General features: G+C 38.7%; 1 protein-coding gene and 1 long non-coding RNA gene across 14 annotated transcripts in view; one reads left to right on the forward strand and one right to left on the reverse strand.

The window, feature by feature from the left end:
- Positions 1-25,422, forward strand: part of mapkap1 (MAPK associated protein 1) — a 272,616-nt gene that overhangs the window by 196,872 nt on the left and 50,322 nt on the right. For 8 of the 10 annotated variants that reach the window (XM_069888225.1, XM_069888204.1, XM_069888222.1 and 5 more), the window contains one exon: positions 16,246-16,353. The exons of 1 other annotated variant lie outside the window; for it this stretch is intronic. In XM_069888225.1, the coding sequence (XP_069744326.1) occupies positions 16,246-16,353 (108 nt within the window). Of the gene's footprint in view, positions 1-16,245; positions 16,354-22,845; positions 23,987-25,422 lie in introns of those variants that run through there. One more of the 10 variants, XM_069888232.1, reaches the window with a different exon arrangement.
- LOC138737588 (uncharacterized) overlaps positions 1-25,422 on the reverse strand; it is an 81,466-nt gene that overhangs the window by 26,813 nt on the left and 29,231 nt on the right. The window lies entirely within an intron of this gene.

A 25,422-nucleotide genomic window follows, 5' to 3' on the forward strand; every position in this document is an offset into this window, starting at 1 on the left:
GTGATGAAGTCGCTCCAATGAATGTTGAGGATGGAGCGGAGACAACGCTGGTGGAAATGTTCTAGGAGCCGTAGGTGATGCCGGTAGAGGACTCATGATTCGGAGCCGAACAGGAGTGTGGGTATGACAACGGCTCTGTATACGCTAATCTTTGTGAGGTTTTTCAGTGGGTTGTTTTTCCAGACTCTTTTGTGTAGTCTTACAAAGGCGCTATTTGCCTTGGCAAGTCTGTTGTCTATCTCGTTGTCGATCCTTGCATCCGATGAAATGGTGCAGCCAAGATAGGTAAACTGGTTGACCGTTTTGAGTTTTGTGTGCCCGATGGAGATGTGGCTGGTAATCATGGTGGGGAGCTGGCTGATGGAGGACCTCAGTTTTCTTCAGGCTGACTTCCAGGCCAAACATTTTGGCAGTTTTCGCAAAACAGTACTCTACATCACCTTTGTTGACCTCACAAAAGCCTTCGACACCGTGAGCAGGAAAGGGCTTTGGCAAATACTAAGCGCCTCGGATGCCTCCCAAAGTTCCTCAACATGGTTATCCAACTGCACGAAAACCAACAAGGTCGGGTCAGATACAGCAATGAGCTCTCTGAACCCTTCTCCATTAACAATAGCGTGAAGCAAGGCTGCGTTCTCGCAACAACCCTCTTTTCAATCTTCTTCAGCATGATGCTGAAACAAACCATGAAAGACCTCAACAATGAAGACGCTGTTTACATCCAGTACCGCACGGATGGCAGTCTCTTCAATCTGAGGCGCCTGCAAGCTCACACCAAGACACAAGAGCAACTTGTCCGTGAACTACTCTTTGCAGACGATGCCGCTTTAGTTGCCCATTCAGAGCCAGCTCTTCAGTGCTTGACATCCTGTTTTGCGGAAACTACCAAAATATTTGGCCTGGAAGTCAGCCTGAAGAAAACTGAGGTCCTCCACCAGCCAGCTCCCCACCATGACTACCAGCCCCCCCACATCTCCATCTACAAAACTAATGCAACAATGAAATGTAAGTCTATGCATTTCAATTAAGTTTGTTACATGGGGAGGCAGGAAGTAAATGCTAAGCTGTTTTCTCTGGTCGGGTCAGTCTGGGGCTGTGCAAGACAGGTATGTGACAGAGGTGCCTGAGTCAAGGAAAAAAATGAGTGGTATGAAGTAGCTTGAAATTAGCGGTCTTTTATGATGGAAAAGAAATTAAGTTGGGAACTCATCTTGATGCCAAATGGTGGCAAGAGCTGATTTGGATCATTACTTACAGTGCAGTGGTTTTGTCTCAACAGTACCTGGATGGACAAAATTGCAGCTTGTAGTTCAGCACAAGTAAACTGTGGAGAAATGAAGAGCAGGAGTAAAAAAAAATAGAAGCTAATATTAGCTTTGCACTTGCACAATGTCGTTTAGAGGCAGCCCTTAAATATGAGCATGGTTAGAGGACTGGGAACAGTGTGTTGGTGTGGAAGGAAAACCAACCATCACAGTATAAGACCTAGTATAATTCCATGGGTAAAATTGGAGCCAAATGTACCAATCTTGCCTTGATCTTTCTCTAAGCCATGCCCAAAGCTCCAGTCAAGAGCAAAAATTTGCTAGAGGGATTTGACTAAGAGATCACAGATGGTGAAGGTGTTGGGTGGACAAAAGATGCAGAAATTGTTTGTGGTGAGGGCTCTATGGACAGTCCTTCTGAGGTCCTCTGTAGACCTTCAGTTCAGTAACAAGGTCATTCTACGTGCAGTTCTTTTGTAGAATCGTCATAGTCAAATATCTAGGAAGGCAAAGCCCCAGTGTGTATTTTAAATAAATTTGGAGTTTGTAGATGAACTTAGGATGGAAGTTGAAATACTATAATTATTTTCTTTCGGGAAAATAAACATTCTGCCATTTTTTTTTAGAAAAATGCAATCCACCTTTACAAATTTAATATTTCAGGCCATGGTGTTTCCATGAATATTGATGGCTGGTTGAAATGTTAAAGTTTGTTTGCAACAAAGCAAAAATGTATTTTAAGGACACTTCACAATTAGTTTGTTTTGTCAGCTTGGTGATTCCCTTGATTACGTACAGTGAAGCAAGCCTACAAGTTGTGCCTCCTGTGGAGGAACACAATAGCTGGCAACAATATTGGGATTTCCATATTCAGCTCTGCTCCCTTGCTCCTGAATTTATTGTTGACAGAATAGCATGGTGACAGCAAACACTAACAGTTTCACCATCACTGCAGCTGTAGAATCGAGGCCATTAAAAAATCTTCTACTAGCCTTATAACTTCAAATAATAGCAATGAAAATTGATACAAAGTTGTGTACTTCAGCTGGTGACACTGATTTATTCCTGGCAGAATTTGAGCTGGCACTGTCCCAGTTTACCACTGGTCGCTTGCAATATAAATGGGATAGTGACTTCAGTGATGTAAGTGATCCAGTACCCAGGGGTAAGTGTTTTCAAGTTTTTTTTGGCAGGTTTCAATGATTTTTTTTCCTTCTGAAAGTGAGGTTCCCAATAGGTTAACATCTCCAAAGGAAGAACTGGAAATAGGAATTGTTGAGTGACTAAAATTCACTGCTGCACTTTTTCCAAGATGGAGTAGTAATGCTTATTCCTATTGCATTACTGTATACCAAGCACAGTGCAGTCCTTGTGAAATGCTTGCACTTGAATTGATGTATTTTCATTTCCAACTGCTTTGTTTTCTATCTTAAAAGATGTGTGACTGCAATTTCAAACCTTTAGTAAACAAGTGTTTTCTTTCACTGTTTAAATTCTGTAAAATACATCAATGTTTTGTACTGAAAAGCTCATTGATTAGAATTAAGGGTAAGGAAAGATCAAATGAGCAGTCAGAAAGACAGCTTTCAAGAGGCTTGGTAAGGTTTTCTAAGAATGAAAAAGTCTGTCCGGCTGTTCATGGTAAATTTTTACCTGGGATTCATTTTCCAGCACTGTCCTCATATCCCTTAATTCTTTTTGATGTCTAGAAATCCATTGGTATTTTATTAATTCAATGACTGAGCCTGCATAGATTTCAGATTCAGATTTATTGTCAGAGTACATACATGACATCGCATACAGCCTTGAGATTCTTTATTCTGAGTGCAAGGCAGAATTACCACCCATTGATAGTGCAAAGAAAATCTGTACTCAATGTACACATGTAAATAAAGAAAAAAATCTAAACAGAATAATGCAATGCAGAGAAAAAAATCAATAAAGCTCAAAAGTAAGTCTTTAAATGAGTCCTGATTTTGTTGATGAGGAGTCTGATGGTGGAGGGGTAGCAGGTGTTCACAAAGCTGGTGGTGAGAGTCTTGTGGCACCCATACCTCTTTCCTGATGGCAGCAGCGAGAACAAGCATGTGGTGGGTGATTTGGATCCTTGATGATTGCTGCTGCTCTCTAACATCAGCACTCCCTGCAGTTGTTCTTGATGGTGGGATGTGTTTTGCCTGTATTACGTACTCCCCGTTCATTTTCATTGGAGTGGGACTGTCACTTTAAGAGAACAAATCAAGCTGCAAGCCCTGCAAGCTTTGGAGATTGACAGGCTGGGGACAGTGTGTACTCAAATTCACTACTTCTGAAGAGAGAGGAAGTGGCCCTGGAAAAACATGGGTGCAGAGACCATGTGACCAACGTGTTAAAGAAACAAAATACTGTTTGATCTCGGGCCATTATAAGGAGTCAGCACTTGGAGAAGCATCTCTTTGAAGAGATACTGTCCTTAAGTGGCCTTGTGTAGTAATAGACAATTTGTCTGATTTCTTTCTGTAAGAAAAATGAGTACACCCACCGTGGCCAAAGGAATGGTCACTTTTGAAAGGGGATTAATGTGCCACACCATGACCAAAATGGAAGGTCACTATTTCGACTGACCCACAAAAGAGTTCTGGAAGCTGTGAAAATCACTGGCTTTGTGTCCCCTACACAAAGAAAAGGAGAGTTTTCATTGCTGCTCATCTAAAAAGGTCATTTCATTGGAAACATCTCGACAAGGCACACAGACAGAGACAGACACACACATTTAATTTAGATAAGGTGTTATTGGTAATTAATAATAAAAATATTATCTTAAATATAACACTGCCTTGGCTAATTTTCTGTTGTGGCTATCTGAGTAACCATATAACATAGAAACAGGCCAACTTGGCCCTGCTAGTCCATGCCGAACACTTTCTCCAACCTAACCCCACTGACCCACACTCAACCCGTAACTCGTCATTCCTTTCCCATCCATATACATATCCAACTACTTAAATGCTAATATCGAGCCTGCCTCCACAATTTATCTGGAAGCTCGTTCCACACACTCACCATTCTCTGAGTAAAGAAGTCCTCCACCCCCCCCCCCCTCATGTTTCCTCTAAACGTTTGCCCCATAACTCAACTCATGTCCTTTCGTTTGTATCCCCCCCTTTCTTAAAGGAAAAAGCCTCTCCTTGTCAACTCTATCTATACCCTAATAATTTTAAATACCTCAATCAAATCCTTTCTCAACCTTCTATGCTCCAAAGAATAAAGACCTAAATTCTTTAACCTTTCCCTGTAACTTAGACCCTGTAACCCCAGCAGCAGTCTAGTAATTCTTCTCTTCACTCTCTCCAATTTGTTGATATCTTTCCTATACTTTGATGATCAAAACTGAACACAATACTCCAAGTTTGGCCTCACCAATACCTGGCAGAATTTTAACATAACTTCACATCTCCTATACTCAATGCTTTGATTTATAAAGACCAACATACCATAAGCTCTCTTCACCACATGTGACTTCACCATCAGGGAATAATGTAACATTATTATCTACATTAAACTCCAACTGCCATCTTTCAGTCCACTCTTACAACTGGCCTAAATCCTTCTGCAAGCTTTAAAACTTCTTCACTTTCCACAGCTTCACCTCTCCTAGTATCATCCACATACTTATCCAATTTACTACCCCATCATTCAGATCATTAATGTTTATGACAAATAGTAATGGATCCAATACTGAACCCTGAGGCACCCTAGTCACCAGCTTCCAATCTGACAGACAGTTATTCCCCAATACAGTCTGGCATATCCCATCCAACCATTGTTGAATCCATTTTACTACTTCAGTGTTCATACATAATAATTGAACCTTCCTAACTAACTTTCCCTGAGGATCCTTATCAAAGCCCTTACTTAAGTCCATATAAACAACATCCTCTGCCTTACCCTTATCAAATTTCATGTGACAATTAGGTTGCATCCACTACCTTTTTCAGGGCATTACACTCAGGGTATTGGTGTCTCCTCACTGGACCATGATGCAGCCAGTCAGCACACTTTCCACCCCACATCTATAACAATTAGGGTTTCCAATGTCATACCAAACTTCCACAAGCTCCTGAGGAAGTTGATGTGCTTTCTTCATGATGCCATGTCTGTTGGGTCCAGGAAAAATCTTCTGAGATGGTGACTCCAAGAACTTCACCTCTCCACCTCTAATCCCCCAATTATCACTGGATCGTACAGCTCTGGTTTTCCCTTTCTGAAGTCAACAATGAGCTCCTTGGTTTTGGTGACATTAAATGCAAGATTGTTGTTGGTGCACCATTCAGCAAGTTTTCAATATCAATTCTGTCTGCTGATTCATCGCTTTTTTTAACAACCCACTATCTTGGTACCATTAATGAATTTGTAGATAGTATCATTGTTGTACCGTGCCACATGATTATAGATGTGAAGCGAGTAGAAGAGAGGGCTAAGAATGCAGCCCTGCGGAGCTCCGGTACTGATGGAGATTGTGGAGGAGATGTTCTTGCCAATCCTCGCTGATTGTGGTCTGAAAGTGTGGAAATCCATGATCCAGGACAACCCTTCAGGACAAATTCCAAAGATTCACCACTCTTTACAAAGATTCTAGACCTCCTTGTAGTTCCCTTATTGTGCACTGTAAGAACTTTTAAGTTTCAATGAAAAAAAACATTATTATAGACAGTAGAGAATATCAACCTCATCACCTCCTTTCACCCTTTGTACAGCAAGCCTGCTGTGCCAGGAACTGATTATTGTAATCATGTTTAAAGTAAGGCGACCAAGCAGTGTTCACCAGCACTCTGTCTAATTACAGTAAAAATCTTTGCTTGTTTGTTTAAATCCTTTCATAACAAAGGCCAGCAAAGTGTTTGGCTTTCTAGTTTGCTTGAATTGAATACAAACTTTAGTGACTTGAAATTACATGGCAAGACAAAATTAGTTTCTTGAAAAAAAAATTGTCCATCACAGGCAAATGAAGCTGGTATTGGAGAAGGTGAGCCTCAAGTTAAATGTGCGCTGAGGGTTCTGCAGTGATGGAGATGACAATGGGAGGAGGTGATAATGTATCAGTATGCAGATCACTGAATTGTCAGATTTGGCCCTCTGCACTCAACTCATTAAATGAAAATAATACTCCAATTCAACTGTGTTTCATATACATGGAATCTGAATGGTTTATTTTAATTTAGAGATCCAGCACCGTCATGAGCCCTTCTGGCCCAAAAGCCCTGCCGTTCAAATACACCCAAGTGATTGTGAAAAATTTTTGTTGACCTGCCTTGCATAAAATGTTCTGAGCAAGATTGAATGTGGTCAGGATGCAGATTTTTCTTATATTGGTCAGATTTTGGTGCAGAAGATCAAGAGCAAATTTTTCTCAATTTCTTCAACCCTTGAATCCAAAAGTGTAACTTGTTCTAAATCTTTTGAGTGAAGTTTTCAGCTTTGAGAGATGATAAAATGACCCCTGTTAATAGCATTTTCCATTATTCTTCCAGTCTGTTTCATCTTTACACCAAAGTTGTGGACAGAAAAAGAACACTGGGAATGTAATAGGCAACCAATCTGAACAGAAACATTCAGATTATGTCCAGGAATAAACCACTCATTCTATTGAATTTGCTCTTCAGAAAGATGATGACTAACCTGATTTTAACATTAACTCTGCTTGCCTGTCTATTAACCTTTCACTCCCTTATCAAGAATTAATCTACTTCTGCCTTAAGTTAACAATTCTGCTTCCACTGATCCACTAAAGGCTCTTTCCAACTCTTTGTCACTGAAGTTGAATGTTCTGTCCTGTTTGTGCAATATTCTGTTGGATATTTTCCCAGTTTTGAATATATTTGCATTGTGGCTTTATGACTGGATTAAATAGCATCTTCTATTCTAATAAGTGTATTAAGAGTTTATTTTAAATGATGGATTTATGAAGAATTGTTCCATTAAGAATACTTAAAAATTATTGAATGGAAGCCAGCATTTCAGAGACATGATCTACATTTTCCATCGTTATGAACAGACTATTAATCAACTGTCTTCACTCCCAAAATGAATGATTTTATCATCAGTTGTAACTTAAAGCATCTACTTTAGATAAACAAAGAATTCCATCTTTTGTATGTCATTTAGAAAAGTGTATTCTTTGGAAAAATGCTTTACTTTGAAGAGTATTGCTTTCAAGCCACTTGGTAAACATAAACAAAGTTCACTTTAATCCTCCTGTTTTTCCATGGTGCATCGAAACCTTTCATCCAATAATCGCAACACTATTACAAGTTTAGATATACAATTAAATCTATCATTTACTGGTGTTGGTACTGGGTGATACAGATTGGGGACATGTGTGATCTCTGATTAATTGGAAGTAAAAGTTTATGGAAAAACATTTTCTTTACAAAAGAAACACAGATATTACTTGTGAGGGTGGATTTAAATTGATTCACTGATCTGTGGATCTTCACTGTTGAGGCTTACTTACTACTTGCAAACACAAGATTATCTATCTTGCTTAAATGAAATCTTTAGAAGGAATCTATACACTCATGGTGGGAAAGAGAAAGCAAATAAAATTGAAAGAAAATTGGATTTGTAGCAATACATGGAGTAACTTGCATTAGGTCACTCCTGATATCATGGAGTCATAATTATCAGTTGGTGCTTCAACTGGAATCCTTGAAATCCAATTGTGTAGAGCTGCTGGTACGTGACCATTGTGCCTGGAGAGATGGTGTGTGAACAGGCCTTATTTCTGATGTTAAATGGCATCCCTGTATACACACCACTAATATTTGTTGTGGAAGGGCAAGTTCTCATCACAAAATGAAAGATATCACTGCCAGATTAATTTCTAAATGGAGTTAGCTTTACTCTGATATATTTTTGTATTCTTTAAACCAGAACCAAGGAATTGATAGACTTAAATACTGGATGCAAACAAAACCAACTGTGGGCAGTTTTAAGCCAAATACAAGTTTATTATTTTTGAAATGTCTGTATTGTAATGAGCCCAGAGGACCCCAAAACCCAGCAGCAAAAGATATTCACCAAGACAAATGGTTACTTAAGCAAAAGTTGCTTTTAATTATCTTTAAACATGAAAACAGAATCACACTTTAACTTATCACTATTGACTTAACTAACCTAACTTAACCCCCTTCTAATTCTAAGCACACGTGTATGTAATGTGTGTGTAAGTTCAGAAAAGTTCTTGGATTTATGAAGAATTGTTCCATTAAGAATACTTAAAAATTATTCTCATTCCTCCAAGTTCACTGGTTGCAGGCAATTCTTATACTGTGTACAGAATTTAACATTTATAAAGTTCACCAGGCTTTGCTGATTGAAAGGTAAATGGTTACCGCTCAGGAAGGTTCTTTTTGGTTTTCAGAGAGAGATTTGTTGTTCACTGGACGCCCACAACTGATTCCTTTTTATTCAGCCACTTTATTGTCTTGCCGAAGAAATTTGCCCACGCAGGGTTCTTCTGATGATAACTTCTTTCTTTCAGGTCACCACACAGTTCCTTTTCTGTTGCCCTTATTTGAAGTGAAACATTAGACAGCCAGTCCTCTCCTCTTGCATGAACCACAAGGGCTTTGACCAGGCTGAACTAAACACTCACAACCCGTCTTCCAAATGGGGTTTTCCACAAGCTTCCCAGCTTGTCCTGTTCCTGTCCCAGCTACTGCTGCTGACTATAAAACTGCAGAACTGATCTCTCTCTCTCTCTCTCTCTCTCTCTCTCTCTCTCTCTTTCTCTCTGAGAGAAAACCCGATTGATTCTCTTGCAAAACCACATGATCCTCCTAGAACAGCAAATTCCACTCCAATCTGCAGTCTCTGACAGGTTCTTTCATCTGTTGCCTTTTTGTAAACAACAATCCATTAGTGAAGTCCCTTAGGCACTCTCCAAAGCTTTTGCAAAGGCTCTTGGCCCTGACATGGCAGAGCTCCAGTATTTTAAATAAGATCTGTTTTAAAGTGTTTGTATGTGACCTACACTAAAAAAAACTGCCACAATTTATCTCCAAAAAACATATCTATATACAATACAAACTCAATGTAATCTGTCACAGTATTCTAAAAGATATGACTGGATGAGTAATTATTTTGTTTCATTGATAGTAGTAACATTTTTATTCAGAGACTAATCTGTACAATTTTAGTTGTCCAGGGAAAATGGGGATGGAATTGATCTCTTGAGACAATTATATAATTTTGTACATGGATATATTCATTGATATTTAAAAGGCAAATATTAGAATTGTGGCTCAAAAATGCAGGATTTTATCTTAAAATAGAGTGTTGATTGTTGTGCCACAGTCTGACCACCTGGTAGTGTGATGGGAGGAGGCCAATTAACTCCTTAGATCCAACATAGCTTTCAACAGAGCAATATCATCAGTATTCTCTCTCACTTGCCCATCAACCCCCCCGTCTTTTCCAACTAACTGGGGTAATTTACAGCAGCCAGTTAAGCTACACATGTCTTTGGGATGTGGGAGGAAACCAGAGCACCCAGGCAGCACATGATCAGAATCAAACCCGGGTCTCCAGTGCTGCAAGACATTAACTTGCCCACCAATTGCACCCTGATTAGACTTTTGTTTTAATCTGAGAACCACTGGTATAAACAGTAGGAGGAGGCCATTTGTTGCATTTTATGTAGAAATGCTCAATTTTCCCTGACTCTTTGTTGGCCTGTTTTATTCTCTGCATTCCCTTGACCCTTTGGAGATCCATGTCTGACATTCACAGTGAATGAGACACACAGCACTCTTGTTTCTGACATTGGCAGTGAGCATGCCAAGATTTCCAAGTGAATAATTAGAATTTTTTTGCCAAGGGTGGTGGATGGTTTGTTGTTATTTTTTATGTCTCATACATAAATTATGGTGAAGACATTTATGTACATTTAAGTTACTGAATAGATGGAGATCCAAGTGCAGTTGCCAGGAAGGCTGATTCACAGCTACATATGGAAGCAAAAGCTGGCTCAAAGGCTGGTTAAATATGAACGTAATATGCAGCGTGTAGGGAACCTTTTCCTTTATTAAGTCACACTTCATTAGAGAAATAAATTACAGACAACTGCTTTTTGTGATTTGTTGCGGGATTAGTGCAAAGGGCATTTCAACCTCTTACTCTGCAGCTCAGTCCAGCTTTGGCAAGGCACTTGGCACAGTGCCTTTCTTCACAACTCCCCCAATAAAATCTTGGATGTCATATTTTTACCTTGTCTGTTGTACTTTCCTGTCAGATTTTTCTCTAGGTATGCTGGATGGGGCCAATAAACATAACCTAATGGTCCACTGGAAAAAAGGGAGTTATGTTTTCCTGGTGTATGTGCAAAAGTCCAGATTGATTTTTTTTTTAAACTCCCATGCATTTTATAGAACTGTGCTTAGTAATTTATCTACCATGCTAAACAAAAATAGATCTGTAGTTACAAATATCTTCACTCTAATGTCCATTTTATTTGAGATAAAACATTACTAGAAGCTCTGTTTCTACACAGAAGATGGTCACAAGCTTGGATATAGTTAGAACAGTGATATATGACACGTGCCTGAAATAAGATTGGAAAGCAACAACAGACTATCATGAGTATATTTGATTTGGCAGTGAAAACCAATTCTTTTTCCATGGATATTAACACGGCAAGTAGAACCATTTATAGCGTGAAATGTATCTTTCCCAAGGCAATATAATGTATGTTAAAAATATTCATTACATTAGATTTACTGAGAGTTAGGTTTTCAACCTAGATCACTTCAGCTGTCAGTAGACTGTTAGCTGGAATTGGTTTAAAGTGGAGTTGTTTTACTGCACTGGAGCAGGTGTCACAAACCCTTGACACAACTGGAAATCCTGTCACTCTGCATTTTGTTTCCATCAGATTGAACTAAATTCAGAAAGAGCAGTGGAATGAAAGAGAGGTTCTAAAAGCTTGAAAGAAAGTTCAGGCTTTGCTTCAGAATTTTTAAAAAATCCAAATGGTCCATATATTTCAGCATTAATCACAACTGGTTTAAAGCTGAGCATGTTATAATTATTGGGCTCAAAGTAAATGGCTTATTTTCCTTTACCTTTGTGTCTACACCTTTTATAAATAATTTTCCTGGTGTATATAGCGTTTGTGGTAAGTTTTGGAGTAGTACCTGAACCACAGGGCACTGTGGCATTTTCTGCAGATTTATTTGCTCTGATCAATCTAAAACTTTTTTTATTAAATACATTCTAAATATAACTTTGGAGTCAAAAGCTGCATGTCATAAATTGCTAACTTGTTTATTACTTTATGCCATGCATTTGCTTTGCAAGATTAAAGCATTAAATATCCTGCATGTCATTTTATTCCTAGTCAAAGTTCTCAGATGAGCTTTTTGTTTACATTCCTCCAATAATCCAGGCCATTGTGATTTAAAATGTTGTGAATTGGTTTTAATAAATAATAGACCAGGATTTATTTGAGCTGAGATAGTTCTTGCTTTATTGGATCATGAACTGATAAACTGACAATCAGTTGGTTCCACTATCAAAGTATCACACAGACCAATCTAAAGCTTACAACAGCTTTAAATATACCTTCCCCCAGCAACGAGTGAGTTCCATTCATAATTTACAGCCATTATTGTAAGCCTTCTACAGGAGCTCTGTTGAGAGCATCCTGCCCTGCTGCATCATAGTGTGGTACAATTGCTGCATAGAATTGGATCGGAGATCAGTTCACAGGACTATGAGTGGCAAAGAGGATCACTGGAGTCTCCCTTCCCCTTCAATGTAATCAACTGGGATCAATACCTGAAGAGGGCATGCAAAATCATTGAGGACTCCTTCCACTCTGCACACAGCATCTTTCAGCTGCTCCTGTCGGGAAATAGATAGAGAAATCTAAGAGCCAGCACCACCAGGCTGGGGAACAGCTTCTTCCCTTGGGCAGTGAGAATGCTGAATGACCTAAGGAACTGCTCACACTATCCATGTGAAACTCCCGTATTCATGAAACAATATTTATTTATTGTGTATATGAATACTTGTCCTGCCTATGTATTGTTTATCTGTTTGTGTGTTATCCAAGGTTGTGTGCCTGTATATTTTGCACAGAGGACTGGAGAACTTGACTATTTCTCGGTCTTATGCTAAGATTAGAATGGCGGTGTGAAAAATTGAAAACCTAGTGTGGTGCAAACTTTTTTAATCAAACTTTTTTAACCAAAAATAGACTTTATTCACAATGAATTATTTACAAAGGAAAAGCCGATCAGAGTCTGTTCCCACTCTTATTTTCATATGTTCCCATCACTGTGCATTGTTGCATTTGATTCTATTTACACCATTACTACCACTATGGCACCTTTGTCACTTCTTCCCCCATCTGTTTTTTGAGGAACTTCCCCTCGCTTTGTCCTGAGGTGTGATTATGATAATGTTTTATCAGCACCAGGGACACTGTCCTTCAGCTGTTGTTGTCAGGTTACACCAGGGAAACGAAACTGGTCCCTGCCTCATTATCCAGACTTGGCCTGCTTTTGGGTTCAGCACCAAAAACTGCCCAGGTTGATTTGTATATTTCCTCAGTCATTTTAAAACCTTGCCTCTGCTTCACTGCCATTATCTTTGACTATCCAAGGTGCATTTTTTTTGTGTGGTGGCCCTGCCTCATGAAAATGAAACAATATTTGCGTGCATTCCTTTCTCCCCCAAAATATTTTACTTGCCTCTTTTCAGCAAGCAGCTTTCATCATTGTTTGCTGCTGTAGATTTAATGAGATGAAGTGATAATTATGAACTATATTTAAAAGAAGACCAGAGTTGATTGAAATGGTCCAAACAAGGAAAAGCTGACCAGAAGTGAGTGATAGTGAGCCAAGTTAAATGTGAAATGGCCAAAACCTGCAACTTAGTTGATCTCTTGTGATCTGCTCTGTTTAGTTACGATTTTTATCCTTTAGTTTGTGACTGGATGATGGTGATTTGGTTGCATCCAACTGTCTGGAGAAAATTGGATCTTTGATAAGCACCCTGTTATCAGAGGGGGCTAGTTTCTCATTTGCATTTAGATGAGTATTGATTATTTATTTACTCAACTGAAGTGGGATTCTTTTCCAATTTTAACTGAATTGTCTGTGTTGTCAGTTGAAAGAGAGATAAAGCTCCTGACACCACCATGAGATAAGAACACTTTGTAGTGAAGATAAAAGTTCATAGGGACCTTTTTCAGTTGCTGACTGAAAGTGAAAGTTTAAAAATTAGAATTGATGGGCTGTGTTTCCAGAATGTTTTCAGTATTTTTTTCAATTTAGTCAGTTTTGTTACGAATGTAACCTCTGTCTTTTAATTACACTGGACTTGCCTTTTGTTTGAATGTACAGTTCAGACAAGTCTTTGTTTCAAAGACCAGTGCAAACACAAAATATTATCCCACAGTAAAGTAATGGAAATACTAATTATGTTACAGGCATCAAAAAAGAAGGCATGTTTTCATAATCAGAATTTATTGTCATGAACAAGGCATGAAATTCGCTGTTTTGTGGCAGCATCTTATCTTAGTGCACACATTCATAATATAAACCATCTTCCAACAATAAATATATAAAAAATAATAGTGCACAAAAAGTGAGGCAGAGTCTTTACACAAGTGTAGCCTTTACACAAGTCAAGCCTGTGCTATCATGCATAACTATAGCAACCCTTTGTTTTTAACACTTAGCATTTGAGTTAATTAAGAGATGAGCATTTTCTAAAGGGTAGCCACTGCTTTAGCCAGTATGATTTCTTTTTGTCTGCCAACACCTGCACTGTTGGTTCTGTGATACAGCCTGTTTATGCATACACAGGTTTTTCTACAATTGTAATAATGTGCCTGCTGTCTCGTATGGTAAAACCCCCAGTTGACATGTAATATCCTAAAGTGTCTTACAGATTATGATCTGTCACTTTACAGAATTTATATTGATTTACAAAGACAGGTTGTGTTACTGTAGCCATCAAAGATTAGTGCAGCATTTTTGCACTATATAAATGGGACAGTTGATAATATTAAGATAATTTACTCAATTGTATTAAACACTGGTGATATCAGAATAATTAATATTTTAAGAATTAATGCTTCAAGATTAAAATCTGTTCTGAAAAGTAATGGTTTGCATTGTGGAATCATTCCAAAATGCTTTTCGACTTGGGAGAAAAGGTTATCTGAAGGTTCATTTGTAACACATGCAAGTGGCAATGATGTGTTGTTATTCAGGAATAGCTTTTTCTTGCTCCTAAATGATTATATTAAAAAAAACTTTTGAAATGTAAAAAAATACAGAACAACTTGCCAATATAAATGGATCATTAGAAAATTATTTGTGTCTTGCTTTAAAATTGACAATTTGGAGATCGCTAAAATTCTCTTTAAGTATTGAATTAAGTGCCACATTGCACAGTATGTGTGATAAGGAAAGGAAGATTGCTGTTTTTTTAAATCGTAAATTTTCTGTTTCTGAAAATTATGCTTGCGTTGATATGCTGGGGATTGAAACTTGTTTTCAGTTCTGGCGGCATTATCAATATCAAACAGGCACAGCTTAGCTGCAGCATAAAGGTTCCTTTTCATTAACATGACAATGCTCTTTAGATTTTGCTACAGACAGATGACCCCCTTGATCTCTTCCTCACAACTTTCTGGCTCTGGGTTAAAACTCATTTTGTACCACTTGGGCTTGTGTCCATGAGAACCACGATGAGGCAGGTGAATGAATCTTGTTGCAGTTTAATTAAATTTAAGAGGTAAAGATTGTGTTGTTATCATCTGTCACCCTCCCTCTTTATTTTGGGGCTTTCTAATGAATTAAAGTTTCTTTGTTTTATAAATAATTGCTGCCAGCTTGCATCAAACTGAATGACACTAGGCTTGCTGGCAAGAGTCGACAGAACACTCAAGTACCGCTATCGCTCTATACGAGTGTAAGGTTGCGGCAGGGTAGGCACATTTACAGAGGCACTGAAATGATTTGTTGGCCCAGTCCAACTAAATCCTCTACCTCATTTCAGAAACATTCTGATTATTCAGACTGCAACCTACATCTGGACACTAGTTCATTTTCAAACAATGCTATAAGCACTCTTCTGATTCTGGTATTGAACAGTTGAGCTGGTTAAGCTGACAGCACATTTCTGGGAAAACCTGTGATACAATCAAAAGGTGATTTTGTTTGGGAAGGGAAAGATCCACTCGTGCTCACGTTGTTAGTCACTGTTCAGGAACTTCCCACTGTGGAGGCACATGAGGGATTCTGTGAAAACACCTTCTGTGACTCAACAGTTGACAAGCATTCCAATACCCATTTTCATTTTGCAGCCATTTGGACAAGATTCTGGAAGACAGTTGGAATTCAGCAAAGTTTTATCGCTTCAGGAGAGGGAGAAAGCTGATGCAAGAGAAAGCTCTAAAATACGCGAGGGAGAGATAAAAACGAGATTGTCAAATTTGAGGTTTATTTATCTTTGCTGTAGACAACTCTACAATATTTCAGCAAGTAAATAACTAAAATTCTTTCCAAGTAAATTGTGAAAATTGTGAGGAAGGAAGTAAATATTTTTTGATTAAATCCATGACCTAATTTTCTGTGGTCTGGATTGGCTTTTGCATTGAAAGCAAGATCTTCCAAAACGATGTAAATTAGCAGTTGTCAGCATGCTTCTTTCAATGGCAGGAGAAATGCTATTTATATTAACATTCTCAATTTATTTAAATTTTTGTGCAGAGAATTGTTTACTTTTTTTTAGTCCTTGATGACAGATTTCAAGAAACATTGGTTGATATATTAATCAGATCAGGGCTTTTTTTTTACTTGGTGGAAAGGGGGTCGGAGAGAGTATTTTAACCCTTATCTTTGGTGTTTAACTGCAATTCTACACAACTTGGATGGAAGTTTCTCAATCACATTATTTGCTGGCCTTTTTTTTTCCTTTTCAGGACATCAATATCGCCTTGAGAAGCAAAATGAACCTAACGTAGCTGTAGATTTAGATCGTACCTTAGAGAGTCAGAGCACTTTGGAATTCTGTCTGGTCAGAGAGTACAGTAAGTTTGACCTTTCAACTTTTGACAAATGATCTTCAAAATATACGTACAAGCAAAATACTGAGAAATATGCATGTTTAATGTATAAAAATTATGATATTGTATATTGAACATATGATGGCAGGTTTCATTGTCATGGATATAAAAAGACTGCTTGAGGCTGTTATGATTGGTGAAAGAACATTCTTTATAGCAGTGATGGGGAACATTTTGAAGAAAGATATATTTCAATGCTGATCAGTATCATTAGTTTCAGCAACTTCTCTGATGACATCTCAGTCTGATTAATTCTAAAATTCTCCTGTTCCAATATTGACCATTAGAAGTAAAGATGCAGCTTGCAATCTGAATATTTTAAGCAGTGGCACTCCACATTTAGTTGGAAAAAGGAGAGTGGAATGTGCCATGAATTTTTTGTTTGGAATCATGTGAGATGCCTAACATTCTCTAGATTTTGTGGAATCAGTTGGGAGTTTGCATTTGTAATAGTTGTAAAACCTAAATACAGGTATGTGCCGGTTAACACCCGTTCTGGCAACTTCTGAATGCATATGCATCCGTGGACCCGTAATTATTCAGTTACCACTAGCAAGTCCACGGCAATTTTGAAAAGGCGATCGCTAGCTATAGGAAATTGTATACTGTATACCCAAACTGATCCGTCTGCCCCGCTCTCTCCCCACAGCCCTGTATCAGTCCCAAGTCATCCCTTTGACCTGCTCTATCGCCACACTAATCCCACAGCCCCACTCTCTCCTCACAACCTCAGTCCCCACACTGATCCCTGCTTACAAATAGAAAGTTTACAGGTACACTACGGTATCCCATATAATATGATGTTCGCACAACGTCCATAGACATATCGTGGACACTAAGCGGCGGATACCTGTATTAAAAGCAATGCTTTCTGGTAGGTGTCTGGACAGTCTCCAACCAAACAGCATCAACTTCTCCATTTTCCATTAACCCCCACCTCCCCCTGCTTTCTCCACCAACCCTACCCCCCGATTTCTCCACCAACCCTAACTTGCTTCCCTTTATTTTTCAGACTCCCTCCCTCCCTCCTTCTCTAGCTGCCCATCACCCCCACCTTTCTCCAGCTCGCCAAACTCTTCCCTTCTTGTCAGAGAGCCCTCTCCCCCCCTTGCCTCTTTCTCTTATCGTCCAGCTTTTTTCCCTGTGTCTCTCTTTCTCCCCCCCCCTTGCGTATTTTCACATCGCCTGCCTTCCTGTGCTCCTCCCCCTTTCACTGCCCATTTATTCATGAGCTGGCCTGTTTCTTGCTATTCCTGATACAAGTTATGAAGGTTTTTAGTCTGTGGGTGCTGCCTGACATGCTTAGTCCCTGCAGCAATATGGGTGTTGCTCCAGTTTTCCCGCATCTGCTGTTCCTTTGGTTGTGTCTTATCTGTTCCACCTAAACCTTCCATAATTTGGAATGCCTTTTCTTGCCTCCTCTTGGCTGCTGGTTCTCATGGAGAACAGAATCATTTTCATCTCAGTATTAAATCTATATTTAAAATCTAAATTGTTAGATTAAAATATCAAATGTTTTAACAAAAAAAGTATCACTGAAGATCAGATGACAATTAGAGCATTAACTATTTGGAGGGTTCAGCCAAAGGTGACCAAGAATATCGGAATTGTTACAAAGCTAAAAGTACTAGGGGTCAATTATCTTGCATGTTTCAGAGACAGTCTTTTATAAACTGGCATGCTGTGTAAATTCTAATGATATGCAGATGTGTGAAACATGTTTTTATGTTTGGAGCCTGAAATTGGGGTGCATTGTCAATGCTGGAAAGCAGTTTGTGCTTTGACTGGTGTCAACCAACAGTGAAAATAGAGTTTGGGCACATCACATGAGAGAAGAAGACAGGAATGAAACTCCACAGTTAAGGTCACTTTAAACTGCTTTGAGTCTGGTGTAAATTTTGGCTCAGTGTTTAGACAATCCATTATATTATAAAGCAAGCTAAATTTTTAAATCAAATGTTGTACAGGGATTTCAGTGTGAACGATTTTTAAGTTCTTATGTTCAAATACGCTAAGATATTTTAGTTAAACAAGAAGCACAGTTAAAATTCAGTTTGGTTATAAAAGGACCACAGATGTGGGCTTAAGATCAGAAGCAAGTTTGCCTTTTGCCTTTGTCAACTTCTAACATCATGTGTTCATTGCATTCAAAACAAATTAGTGTTAATTTATTGACATGGTTAGGAGACTTCATTGCATCCAGTGGAAGCTCACTTCGTACAGTAAATTTATTTGGGGAGTTGGAATAGGCAGTTTGTTTAATTACAGGTAATTGTGGCGCATCATTACAGTAATTCAATTGCATTAATATAACTGAATTATTGTGGGGGTGGTATTCTGGTTTAAAACTGTTCCAGTTCATGACTTGCATTTAAAGTATGCGGAAAAAAATCTTATCCACAGTCATTCATATTGGGATCACTGATTACTGCAGCGTGCTTCAAGTGTCAAAGTATAGGTGGTCTACCATGTTCTGAGCGTGGGTGGTATGCAAAATGAGTTAAATACTAATTCCATTTGATATAGAAATGCAAATTATTCATCTGAAATATCTGAGGAAAAACTGCTTGCAAGTGTTATTTGTGCTTCCATCTTAACTGTTCAGTCGTTCAGAAGTGTGTACTTAATTGTTACAGAAGTTAGATTGAATATATAATAAGACAATCTTTGTGAAGCTCTTTTCTGATGTATCCTTCGAAACAAATGCACCAAAAGAAATGGGAGTGATGGCATATGATTTTTGTTTTAATTTGTGTTGAAGGCTCGCGAAGGCTATGTCACAATTTAAAACATGATGTCACTAAGAATTGCCTCTATTATGGGTGATTCTTAGTCTCTGACTATCCTCCCAAGTATTTTTTTAATCCGTAGATTTTTTTTCCATTAAATGTGAATTTCTTGTGTTTCCTGCATGCTTTGATCCGAGGGTATTTTTGCCACCACTGCTGGTGTGTATAAGATATTGCATCTAGATTTGCCAGGATTTTTACACTTAATAATGGGTGATGCTTGATTGGCTGTCATGTATCTATCCCTAATTGCTCTTGAAAAGATGTTGGCGAGCTTCTATCTTAAACTGCTGCAGTCCTTCCTCCTTGTGAAAGTGCTGTTTGGTTGGGTGTTTGAGTTTCAACCCAGTAATAATAAAAGAAGTGTGAAAAATCCCAATTCCCTGCTCAATTGTCCTCCACGTTGGAGTTGTAATTTGCAGTTTTTTCGTGTTTCACACTCTACTTTGGAGGTTCAAGTTTGGGAACATCCAAGATAAATTACACTTGCATTCTCCATTGCACATTAAGTTACTCTGTTGAAAACAGATATAAATAAGTCAGCTTTTTACATTTAGATTCCAAACAAGAAACAGGATCAGATGAAGATGAGTGCAGCCTTAGTGCTTTCACAGCATTGCTGATAAATAGAAACAATTGATTTGTAATACTTTACTGTTGTTTCTGTAATTGAATACTTTTTTATTTTATATTGTTAAGTACGTCATAGGTTATGGACCATTGGTGTTCAAGGGGATATTAAAAGTCAAAGTGTAGAGCCAGGTTCTTGATCAGTCAACGAAGGGGCAAAATGATCTTGTCAGGAAACAGCAGTTTAAAAGCTCTAGTCTCATCTGAAAACACTTGTACTGTGGGTTATGTGATCTTAAGATAATCTTGCGAAGGTACCTTTTGCGTGAATAACAGGGAAATCCAGTTGAAGTGACCACCTTTGATAGCTTCTGATGTGTTCATACAACTGATCTGCAAATTCTAAAGGTGCCATTTGTAGTATTCAGCAGGCAGCTGGCAAGCTAGCAAGGTTGTTTGAACAGATGATCACTGTGAGAGCCAGCAATCAGGTTTCTTTTATTCCTTTCCTCCCACTGTTCAACTGTGATCAACACAGCTGACATGGTCTAACATCCACAAAAGTATACAAATTTAATTTAAATGGATTTAGTCTTTTGGACCTGGTATAGTTACATACACCGCGAGGTCACCAATCTAATGTGTAATTCAAGTGTTCCCAGGAATTGTTTGGATCACTCTGGATCTCTGCGCAAATGCAAATGAATGGAAAAAAATCATTTGTCCTTATTCATTGATTTTTTTAATATAAAGGTGAGCAAGCCATTATCTAAATGAAGTAAAACTGTAGACAAAACAATGTAATACAGGGATCTTAGTGACCTTCTGCACCAAGGTAAAAGTACAGTTTGCCTCTAATTTTATGCCAAGTGTATTCCTGAATTAATAACACTATTGAAATGACTTTAGAAATAGGAAGCAGGTTGTTGAATTTTAGGTTTTCCATCAGCTTCATGTCAGCCAGGCAGGTTTAAGCTTCCCTGTTGACAGAGTCTGTGTTTTATCAACTTGTTCAGTGTCGATTTTGCTGATTGATGGACAACATTGTTCTAATGACCTCAGAAGTTTTTGGTTCACAGCATTGGCATCTGATGCTAATGAATTCTGTGATTCTGAAGTCCCCAAAAATGAATCTCAGAGGGCGAAGACCATATAAATGAAGAGGAAGAAAACATCACCTCGCACTCCATGATTCAACCATGTTTCAATTTCATGCCTTCGATTCTTGTATTGCCTCTAAATCAAGTATTCAACAGATTATTTCCAGTGCTTTTTTCCCTTCCAGTAGCAATTACTGAGACGAGTAGACAAAGTTAAATTCATTTTCCACCAGCTTTTCGAAGATCGATTAAAATGTACTACCGAGCAACAAGAGTATGCTATTCGTGCTTGCAAATTTAAGGTCCCTCCATTGTTTTTAAAGAACATATGAAGTTTGAATCACATGCATTCAAGGAAGGGTTCTTCACAACAGCTGAAACATGTATAAATGGTTCGACACAAAAGAAATTCGTAATTAAATTGAGAGAAGTTTCTGTTTCATTTCTGTTTTAACCAGGCTGTTTATCACATGTATGATATACAATAAGAGCTTTGGTTTGCATCCTATCCAGGGAATCCAATATACAAAGGTAACAGTAGTCAAATGATGCAGGTTATTGAAAAGCAAAAACAATGTCGGGAATAGTGAGAAGTATATTTATACAAGACAGTGCATGAGTGTGAGACCCATTCAGGGGTCTGATAACATTAGGAGAGAAACTGTCCTTGAATCTGGAGGTTTGTGTTCTCAAGTACATCTGTCTTCTGACTGATGGAAGGAGGAGAGAAGAGAGTATGACGGAGAGGACGAGTCATTTGCTGTTTAAATTTTCTCAAGACAGAGTTAGAAACAGTCGTTGGAGGAGAGGTTGGTTTATGTGATAGCCTGAGCTGCATTTACCACTCTGCAATTTCTTGTGGTCTTGATCAGAGTAGTTCCCATACCAAGCTCTGATGCATCGGGACAGGATACTTTCTAGGGTACTGCTATAAACATTGATAAGAGATTTCAGGGGCACTCCTCAAGATATTTCCTCAGGTTGCTAAGAAAGTGGAGTCTTAGATATGCTTTCTTGGTTATAACGTCAACATGGTTCAACCAGGATAGGTTGTTGGTGAAAATAAAAGTAAAAACACAAAGATGGAGAAACTCAGCAGGTCAAACCGTGCCCTTTATAGAGCAGAGATAAAAATACATAACTGACATTTCGGGCTTGAGCCCGTCATCAAATTATGGAAAAATGTCAGCAAGCGTTTGAATAAGAAGGTGAGGGTAGCAAAGGCAGGAGATAATAGGTGGAGAAGGAAGGGAGGGCACAGCAGTAGGGAAGGGGAGGAGGATGGCTTGGTAAATAAAGAGGGAAGGAGTGGAGAGCTGAGGGAAAAAAAAGACAGGGGGTGGGGATGGGGGAAGGTCGGAAGGGAGAACAGGTTAGCAGAAACCAGAAATGTCAATGTTTGTGTCATCTGGCTAGAGAGTGCCCAAATGGAAAATCAGGTGTTTTACTCTTCTAATTTAGAGGTGATCTTGGTGGGATAGTACATGAGGCATGGACAGACATGTGAGTATGGGAATAGGACGCAGAACTGAAATGTTTGGCTATTGGGAGGTCCCTGTCACTGGTGAGGAAAGAGCTCAGTGAAGCGATCTCTTCTCCCAATCTGTGCCAAGTCTCTCCAATGTAGAGGCCACTGGATACAGTAAATCAGTCCTGTGGATACACAAGTGAAACGTTGCTGGTGATAGGTACTCCAAAGAACTTTAAGCTCTCCACCATCTCTATCTCAGCACCATTGATATGTGCTCTTCTCCATTTGCTGACACTATCAGAGAGGTTATCGTGACACCATATTACTGGACTCTCTCCTTACTGTACTCTGCATCATCATTTTTTGAGATCCATCTTATGATGGTGGTATTATCTGCTAACTTGTGGATGTTGTTAGAACAATGTTTGGCCATAAAATCAGAAGTGCATAGAGAGTTGAGTAATGGGCTGAATGTACACCAGTGAAGGAGATGTTGTCACCAATCCTCATTACTTGTGCCCCACAGGTCTGGAAGACAAGGATCAGTTGCAGAGGGTGATGCTGATATACATACGTCATGGACTTTGGGAATGAGTTGTTTGATACAATGGTGTTGAAGGCAGAGCTGTGGTCAATAAACAAGGGTGTTCTTGTCCAAATGTTTCACAGTAGAATGCAGGGCCAGGGACACAGTATCTCCTATAGTGATGAGTTTCTGAATCATTTTATTGTACAGGTGGTTGGAGTATTTGATGCTCCTTCCCACCACCTCCAAAATCTTGACTGATGCTGTTGTCAGTAAGTAATCCTGGACATCTATTAGATGTTAATTGCTTTGCATCTCGGAAACAGATCCAATAGAGAATAGTTAAACCAGAGGTTCTCAACTTTTTTCTTCCCATTTACACACCACTTTAAGTAATCTCTATGTCATAAGTACTCTGTGATTAGTAAAGGATGCTTAAGGTGGTATCTGGGTGGAAAGAAAGTTTGAAAACCACTGTTTTAATCATTCCTAATTGGCTCGTTATGTGCACAGTTTCATAACTGCAAAAGAAATGAGCCAAATTACAATTTTTTTCAACCAAAATATTTCAGTTACAATTGGGTCTAGAGCAGTGATTCTCAACCTTCCCTTCCCACTCACATCCCACCTTAAGCAATCCCTTACTAATTACAGAGCACCGTTGGGATAGGGATTAAAGTGGTATGTGAGCGGAAAAGCCTGATTTGGGCCCAATTAGAAATAATTTTGTGTTTAGAGTGAGCTGGGTTTCTATTTATAGTACATCTTGCTCCGTTTGAACATCTTTATGCACATGATTTTAAAAAGTACACCTACATGTGAAAAGAAGCTCAAGGACCATCTTGAGGTCCCTCAGCCAACATCATAAAGGATCCCCATCACCCTAGTTACCTCTTCTCACTTCTCCCTTCAGGAAGAAGATATAGAATTCTTTCCAAATGGCTATCTGACTCTTGAAGCTCTTGATACAACAAAAAACTTGCCTGAACCATTGAAATGCCACTTTTTTCTTGCAAAATCTGTAACTACATTTATTATCTCTTTCTGATCTGGGTAAATCAAGGATTTAATGTATATTATGGGAGGTTTTTTTAACAAAAGTACCTGTTTTGGTGCAGCAAGAAAGAATTTTGGTATGCATGTATGGTGCTTGTGTGTATATCAATAAACTCATTATTATTATTATCCCTTTGGGGTTCTCGTTATTATATGGTCAAATGATTTTAGAAGGTATTTCAAATGCTGTGAAAACCATTTTAAATTCAAAAATTTGTATTGATAAATGGAAAAAGCACATTGAAAGGTGGATTTTTTTTTTCATTTTGGCAAATGAATCCCTTTTGTTGTCATTAACCAGTTGTCTCTTATTTTGTATATATGTTTTACAATTTGACATGAAGAATAATTTTGGTAATATGGTTTGCTAAAACTCTTGACTGAACCTTTAGGTCTCTGAAAGACAAGCTGGCAATCTTCCACTAATAGCAAATGCAGAAAATGTGACTCTTGTAAATCCCCAGTGTGCATTTGAGTGGATAGCTGATGGTTGCATGCACTACCCTTGATTACCAAACCATCACAGAGAGATTCTGTATGATAAATGCAGCATGAACTCGAGTTCTGTAAGAGACTCTAATATTACGCATTCCTGAAGAATCAATAGTGCGATGGTGCACCTGTATTTACAAACATTAATCTTGCATGAGGCTGTTGACCCTGGCTCTCAGTTGCTGTTGGAGCATCACATTTCTGCCTTGATTGCCTCACCACACTTCAATTCTGCAGAAAATACACTGGAAAGCTTCAATAGTCCTTTATGGCCATAAACTATTGAGGTTACATTTTTAGTATTGTAACCGTGTTGGGCATGATGTCTTCAAAGAGAACCGATTAGTTTTGTTGATAGTAGAAAATAAAAGCTTCCTTTTAAAGTTGATTAACAAGATGTAATGTTGGACATTTATTGCATGTAGGTCATTCAGTACTGCTTCTGACAGTATCATTACAGCATAGATGGTGGCCATTTGTACCATAGTGCCTGTACTAGCTCTGTCCAAGCAATTCCCTGGTTCTGCAGGCCTGCAAATTTTTCTCCACCACATATTTATTCAATTCCCTCTTGAAGGCCATAGAATCTGTCTTCACAATATCTGCAGTGCATTTCCAGATTGCAGTGTTCATGGCACCCCTAACATTCAGCAAAAGAGAGTCCCCCTTGGAGACACTGAGTGTTTGTTATGGATTTACCTCCAGCATTCCCACTGCCTCTGCAGCCGCACAGACATCTTTTCAAACCATTGGCAACCCAAGCTCAAGATTCAAACTTCTGATCCAATCAAGAAGTCTTCAGCACCCAAGGCCCTTCGAGAGCCCTTCTTGCCCTCAGCACCGCTTTGAATCCCGGTTCCAATACCTGGTTCAGATTGCAGCCTGTGTGGGCCCTTTGCAAGTCAGCAACAAGCCACAGTTAGTGTGTGTCCTTTAGCCACTTCTTCTTTTAATTCAAACCTTTCAATCCAGACCACATCCTTGGTCAAATAATGAGAAGCTGAAAGGACTTGGTGGGTTAAGCAGTGT

This window comes from Narcine bancroftii, chromosome 1 (assembly GCF_036971445.1).
Source record: "Narcine bancroftii isolate sNarBan1 chromosome 1, sNarBan1.hap1, whole genome shotgun sequence".
Classification (NCBI taxonomy): Eukaryota; Metazoa; Chordata; class Chondrichthyes; order Torpediniformes; family Narcinidae; genus Narcine; species Narcine bancroftii.